The 7,779-nt window shown below is 38.7% G+C and overlaps 1 protein-coding gene across 6 annotated transcripts in view; it reads right to left on the bottom strand.

The window, feature by feature from the left end:
• MAPK9 (mitogen-activated protein kinase 9) overlaps positions 1 to 3,793 on the bottom strand; it is a 19,484-nt gene extending 15,691 nt beyond the window's left edge. For 2 of the 6 annotated variants that reach the window (XM_029083707.1, XM_010162823.2), the window contains exon 1: positions 3,616 to 3,790. In XM_029083707.1, the coding sequence (XP_028939540.1) occupies positions 3,616 to 3,737 (122 nt within the window). In that variant the 5' untranslated portion in view covers positions 3,738 to 3,790. Of the gene's footprint in view, positions 1 to 3,615 lie in introns of all 6 variants that reach the window. The other 4 variants (XM_010162825.2, XM_029083708.1, XM_010162824.1 and 1 more) reach the window with 3 other exon arrangements.
• Between the last annotated feature and the right edge of the window lie 3,986 nt (positions 3,794 to 7,779).

The following is a 7,779-nucleotide window of genomic DNA, read 5'->3' as shown; positions in this document are numbered from 1 at the left end:
ACTGGAAAAAGGAATATCACCACAAAGCAGAGCTCACCCACCAGACAACGTGTTTTCTTGGAGGCATGTCACAAATTTTATGTCCCAAATTTGAACAATGAGGCATCTGCACTAAAGGCTCACTAGCATTTATTTCAACTTAGCTCTGTGAAATACTTAAGTCATTATTTACACCTGGGAATGAGTATAAATTCTGTAACCAACAAGGTCTGTGTGAATTAGCTGTTGAAGTCAATCGAAGGTCAGCAGTGGACAAAGGAGCAGTTTTAGGGGAAGTGTCCCTTTGTGATCCAACAAATCAAGTACATGTCAAGGATCATCTGAGCACGTGGGGAGAACTCCACCTGGATCTGTTATTTGCTCATCTACATGGGAGTAACTGACATTGCAACTCGAGAAATGTATGTGTATGTATGTACTTAATTTACCAAGAAAAAAAAAAGGACAGAATATAACCTCTGTTACCACCAAGACCACACTCCTAAATATCAAATAATTTTACAGAAATGAACAAAAAAAAATATGGATGGAATTGGTGTTAAATTTCTTTCCCCATCCCTGCTCACTTGAATTCAAAAGAGACTTTCATCATGGCAACTGTATCAGGCACAGATTTTTAAAGAGTGGATTTGCTACAGCCTATCCAGTTACCACCTTGGCTACTAACAGAATGTCTATAAATTATTTCAGCATTTGATATCATGGAAGAATCTCAACGTCTGTCCCACCATGTAACAGCAATTCCAATTTGATCATAGTGAATTGTAGCAGGGTCTTCACTGCACTTGCGAAAGTTTTGCATCTTGAAGAAACATTTAATATTAAGAGTAGTGATGCCATATACACGATGAAGTTATTAACAAGATATTATAACCTAAATTATAGCAGAAATCACACTTCATTTCTGTAGGCAAATGACCTTTGCTTTGAACCACAATATGCTACTACTATGGGCTCTTGCTCTGCCAGTCCCACTTCACTAGCTCTTTCATAGAATCACAGCCTGGTTTGGGTTGGAAGGGACCTTAAAGCTCATCCAGCTCCAACCCCCCTGCCAGCAGCAGGGACACCTTCCACTAGACCAGGTTGCTCAAAGCCTCATCCAGCCTGGCCTTCAACACTTCCAGGGAGGGGGCATCCACAATTTCCTTGGGGCATCCACAATTTCCTTTCCTTACTGTCTGAACAGGATTTTGCAAAGAGTAACAAACTTAACCCGACTGTTTCTTCAGCTGCAACCATAAGTAAAGTTACCAACCCCGTCAAAGCTGTGCTATTTATAAGATCACTGTTTTGCTGCATTGCAGGACAAAAGAAATTTGCTGGGACAGAAAAATCAGATTCACCAGAAAACTCAGGAAATTAAGGACAAGAAAGGAGAAAAAAAACAAAGTCAGGAAGACAAAGACAAAAATTATTTCAAAAGAATCATTTTGTGCAAGTGATTATTCCGTCCTAAATAGATTGTATGACTTCAAATGTATTAATACTTAGGAAGAAAGAAGCATGGAGAATCATGTATAAAAGTGTACTTTGTATATAAAATACAAAAGGTTATATCCAATTCCTCTCCTAGCCTGTTTGCAGTGTGAGCTAGAAATACCCTCTACATAAAAACTGAGTTATTTTTAATCTTCCTAGAGCTTTCATTTATTACTTTTAAGTACATATTTTTAAAACGAAAGAAAAAGAAAGTACGTATTTTAAGTACATATTTTTAAAACTCAAAGAAAAAAACTAAGCAGAAGTAATAGGAGTTTCCTATTATTATTTTCATTTTTAAAAAAAAAGCAAAATTCAGACATCTCCTAGTTCAAGTGACACATGGTATTAAAAATTAAAAATAAAATCCACACATAAAACTCCAGAAATACTTTTCCTAATTTTTATGTTAAACACTGGATGATTAAAAAAAAAAAATGCATCACACCTGTGTGTCACACTAATGACCTCATAATTTTTTGCAGCCAAACATGACCAGATAACACTCACTTTACATTGAGTTCTCTACATTTTACATGCTAGTATTTTGTACCTTTCCTTTGTGTATTATAAGGAATTTTAGAATAAATTAAGATTTTGCACCTTCTCCAACTGGGACATGATTTTCAGATGTTTCACATGAAGACAAAAATTGATGTAATGTTTCACTCTGTTGCTCCATAAATCAAGTATCCTCAAAACAAGTAAATAAAACAGATAATTCCTTCATCCTCTCAAAACATTGACCTTAACACTACCCTAACTTCATTTTGAAGCAGACATCCAGTTTAAGTCATATAGTTTAGAAATACATTACTTCCAATCAAAGGAGGAATGCTTACAACCACCTTAAATCCCTGCATGCCATTTAGAACAAGCATAACTAAGGATATTTATACCTGGTAGATGTTAGGACAATACTAAATCTTACCCAAACACTAATAACCAAGATCTAGCATCTGGCCTATCCACCCATGACTCACTCACACAAAAATGAAATATGGTGCTTTCATGTTGCTTATTTTTCACCTATTAGCAGGGCAATAGGGGAATCTAAAGAATTTAAAAATAAAGGCATATTCTCACAAAAAAGTGCTCTTTTCCTATATATAAAACTTATGACAGTTATGAAAAGGATAAAAAGAGATGAGCAGGTGCCATATAAGGAGTTGTTCTCAATACATGAGTCATCACACTTATTCTGCAGAATTTATAGATGAAAAGAAACTGCAGAGTGGATTTAAAGCATGAACAGCCCACCACGTGTTGTGATTAAGTCTAATATTAGACAGTTCTTGAGCATATCTGTTTGCTCCCCTGTGTATGGAATTGTAAAAAAAAAAACATCAATAAACATTTCTGCTGTTACCAAAGTAAGTTTTGCCCAACAAAACATGGGTTGGCACTAAGTCGTGTAGAATGGATTGCTGCAGTCTAAAAAGCATTTGAAAATGTTTACCTTTAGCTGGCCCAGAGGTGTGGTGCCATACAAGAGACTAAGGTTCAGGATCAGACTAACGACTCTCACGTCCTGGGCCAGTGGAGGCTGGACACATAGCTGAGGTGACACACCAAGGAAGAGCCGGCCAGCCCAACCCCTCACACAGCATCCCTTTCTGGTTAATCCATGGACTGACAATGACACTGATTTGCCTCATCCTGCCAGTTAATGGCAAGGCACTGCATTGATGGCTCCTAGAAATGGACAGGAGTGATTGGGGAATAAAAGAGGGGGAAGAAAGGGGGCCATGAGGAAGAAACGAGTAAAACCCAGAATCTCTCACCATCGATTGCATTGTCATACCTTACACTGCAAGAGCATAACTACACAGGGAATGTGAGAACTAGGAACAGAAATAAAGTGGTTAATGAGAAGGGAGTTTGTTGATCATTTTAATTTTATGTAGTTATCCAAATATTAATTTTCCCCTAAAAAAAAAAAAACAAACAAAAAAGATTTGCACATGAACTATAGCAAGCAGGTATTTTAGAATTTATTTAGTCCATAACTCTGTAGCAAGAGACAGAAATTACCATCAGTATTTTACATTCTAGCACCTCTATCAGGAATACATTCAAATTTTGTTTTCTATTTTTAGCTTTTTATATTTAAATAAAGTATTTATTACTCACCAAACAATGCCCTGTGCCCCTGATCCTATGGGCTTCAATTGCTGGTAACGTTTTAGTACAGTGAACGTTGAATCTGCAACTTGAACACTGTAAAACTGACTATCACATTTACTGTCACTCATGGTGTAGTGTCATGTAGTTTTATCTCTCAAGGACCTGGTAAAGTTTTCAAGATCTTAAAGAAAAAGAAAGAAAATATGTTCAATTTTTCACTCATTTCAGGCAGACAAGATGGAAAATATATTATACATATTGTAATATATACAAATTTTTCAACAGCACACCATCAAATAAGCATTCTTTCAACTTTGTGTATTACCACTGCTAATAAAAAATACTTGTAGACAGACAGCAAATTATAGCCTTCGTAGCTTTAAGTAAATGTGTTTCTATTCCAATCCCTAAAACATAAAGCAGCTAAGTAAACAACTGTAAAAACAAACAAAAACACCCAAATTCAACAACTCTCTACTCCTTGGAAGCTACTTCCTAACTTAGAATTACTACTATGTGCTAGGACTGTATTAATTTCTGTGTTACAGAAAAAAAAAATCATAAATGATGTCTTTCAAACACTGATAATGCAGACAAAAGCAACAGCAGGAACTCATGGAGTCCACAGGTACAGAAAGAAAGAGGGTTTGCATACAAGACTTGATTATAACCGCAAAACAGGTTAGAAACAAAACAACTGCCCCCAAAATACCCACTGCTGCTGGGACCCACAGTCCCTTTCACTCTAGTTCAGTTGGAAATTTCAAGCAGGGCTCTGACACCTCACCTCAGTCAGGTCCATACCTTTTGCAACCCACACTCCCTGCCATGTAAACACAATCTAACGTTCCACGCTATCAGTCAGTGCTACAAGAATTACCTACAGCCCTACAAGAATCAGAGTTTTGTGCTATAGTTTGAAAGAGACTTTCAAGCCATAATAGAGAGTAAGTTATATCCCTCTCTCAAGAATGAATTAGAGGTAGGTAATTACATCGAAGAGCAAGGTAATGGACTAAACCTCTTTAGCTCTCAGACCTCCAGTTTTCCTGAGCCTCCATTCTTCTTCTAAACCTCACAAGAAAATTACCTCAGTAATTACTGAAAAGGTCTCTAACAAGTTCTCCCATTTTTAATTTCACATTCGTTATGACAGATAGCCCAGAGTAAATTGCACAGTCAAGTGTTCCTTGAAACAGGAAATGAAAGGAGATCACCTTCCCCCGGAGCAGCTGTCCTAACCACCAGCCTGGACAATGTCTGTTTTAGCTAAAGAGCAGCTAGTCTGTCTCTCTCTCTCTTTTCACTGGCCTACAGAGTATTTGTGAGAAAATGCAAACCAGAAAAGCCTCAGGAGCAACCCAGAACTACATCCTAGAAGGGCGTACAGCCACACCAATGGTTTTTGGTTGCTTCAAGAATTAGAATTAGACCTCACTCTTCCTAGGTGCCCGTAGGAGAGAGCAGCATCTTTTCCATGGCTTAAGCTAGCAGATGAACTCCAAGAAATCTGCAAGTAAAGCAGGTGGAAGACCTACAAATCCTAATAAAGAATGGGTTTAAACTGAACTGCTAATGGTTAGTCTTAAAGGATTCTCAATAAATGTCTAGAGTCACTCTTACCTCCCAGTTTCTCAAAAATCTAAGCAGCATTTTAGGAAGTAGAGATTCAACTTGGTCATCTCTGGCTGCAATTTAGACAGTAAGTTTACTTGATATTTCCTCTTAGAAGCTCAAGAAAATAGAAGAGGAGAAAGAATCAGCAAAGAGAAAATGTAAGCTAACTTTCTGCCTCTGCCACAGCAGGAAGGGCAGGGAGAAGAGAATTACACCTGCTGTACAATATTTTTAGAGGCAGATGCAGTTCCACAATCAGCTCACACGAGCACGAGACCAAAATGCTGCCTTAAGAGATGCTCTCAACCTTTCCTATCACACCCCAGGAAAAACCTCACTCTTCTTTCCAACTCTTTTTATTACCTCAAAGCTATGGACTCTGAGGTACCACATCTTCCACAGTATTTTCAGGGAATCTTCGTACACTGGAAGAAAGGTACGGTTGGAAGGTCAAGATCTTATCTCTGGAAAGGACTTACAGAACAAAACCAAAAAGGAATAGATTTTGCACAAGCTGGGTATCAGGTTAGAGACCTGTTAGTTACACCAGAACTATGCTGTACCTCTTCATGGGTTAACGAAACACTTTTCTATAACAGAGATAAAGAAGTCGGGGAAAAGGAAGTTACACTGAACCAGAGAAACCCTCCCTTTTAGGAACCTTGTCTGCACAAAGCTATCTTTAAAAAAAATCATTTAGAGATCAGGACAAGCTCTTTAAACATGACCCAAAGAGGGAATCAGGCATCACAACACACGAGGTTCATGTGTTCTACCATCCTTTGCAATTCACCATCCTAAGTACCTGACCTCTCCCAAAGCTGAACTCTAATTTTTACTTGGGCTGCAAGATTTTTGTGTGCATCAGGACACACATTATTTCAGACATACACATTAATGTAAAATGAGCTGCCATGGGATTGTAGCTGTTCACAGGGCTGCAGACAGACAATCTGTTTTGAGGGCAAGATCCATCAAATAAAAACAGGGGAGGTATATCTGGCAAAGAAGTTTCTTAATCCTGAGCTGTTACTTTCCTACCTGAAATAATCTGATTCATCACTCCAGCTAACATACTTCACACTTCTCCTATACAGGAATTTTTTGGAAGTAGGCATTATTTCAATTTCTGAAGTAGAAGTTTTCATTTCCTAGCTGTAGCTGCACCAAACAGGACCACCAGCAAATGTAAAAGTCACCGTACGGTCAGCAAGCATACTTCTACTTACTGATAATAGCATATTACTGAATCACAACGTTTCCAGATGTTTTTCTATTTCAGAGCATGCCAAAGATGCACATAAATTGAGTGGGGGTTTTGTTTGGTTGGTTTTTTATATATAAATTGCTTGTATAATTGGGGAAATTTAAGAATCACAAGGGTGACTGAGCATATCACACGCAGGAAACTTACAGGAGTGGTTTTCAGCTTGCAGTCTACAAAGGATAACTAGAAAAAGAATCAACACATCAAACCTACCATCAGTAGGCTTATGAGTTGTTATACATAAATTTTTAAGAGCTGAAAGCAACTGCACTATAGCATACATCCTGTATTAAACAGTCACTTCTCTTAAAGGCATTTGTTAAAATGGTAACTTATTATTAACCAGATCTGTCCTCTGGATAGTTTCAAGGCAAAAGCTTCAAAACAAACAGGTTGTAGCAGCTGGGAACACATTCCCAGGGTTGTTTTGGTTACAGAAACGTTATTACTGACAATGAAGCATAAAAACATCCAGAAACCTAGCTGCATTTTTAAGCCTCAAGCCAAAATTCTACTGCTCGACAGAACAAATAGATAATGAACACATATATATATATTTATGAAAAGATAGGGAAATTCTGTGCAGCAAATCTCCTCCCATCCTCTTATTCACCCTTACAAATGCATTTCAAATTCAGGTGTGCCCTTTTAAGGTCTATTATCCAATAGTGTTGGGGTTTTTTTGATCTTTACAGCAATGTATATCAACAGGTATGTGTCCAACTACAAAATCCCAGCGAGTTACCTCCTACCCCTCTACTCACAACCCTTCAACACTCCCTTACAGAAGGTAAGTGTAGTGAAGGAGTAGCTGAGCAATGTCAGTCGGTTACAGCAGAGTTTAGAGATGCTCTGTATCTGTTTAGCTCTTTGAAAAGCTAACCTTTTCCTTCAGGCAGCCCAAACTATTGCTGATTTTAAAGATTTTACCAACTAACTGTTACAGTACCATTCAGCTGTTAAACACACAAACACTGGATCTATCTCAGAGGCCCTGGTAGGGCAAGTTGGTGGAAAGCGGGGGAAAAGTTTAAATGTGCATCTGCTGTAACCCATTGGGCTGTTGTAAAACTACGTGCCCGGCGTGTAACCGAGCACCAGCGCTTCTGACACCGCTCTGAGAACTTCTGATGAGAAATTGCGTCGGATAAAGAGAAATCTCGGCTCCGCTCTCGCTGCATCGGGAGGGGCGCGCAGCTCAGGCCCTTCCCCCGGCTCGGCCACGCTCCCTTCCACCCTCTCAGCACCGGGGGAGCTTCCAGGGGACGCCGAGAGCCGGCCCGGCC

The sequence above is a fragment of the Antrostomus carolinensis genome, unplaced genomic scaffold (assembly GCF_000700745.2).
Source record: "Antrostomus carolinensis isolate BGI_N321 unplaced genomic scaffold, ASM70074v2 scaffold36142, whole genome shotgun sequence".
In the NCBI taxonomy this organism is placed as follows: Eukaryota; Metazoa; Chordata; class Aves; order Caprimulgiformes; family Caprimulgidae; genus Antrostomus; species Antrostomus carolinensis.
The sequence above is the reverse complement of the archived record's forward strand: the minus strand, read 5'-3'. Positions and strand labels throughout refer to the sequence as shown.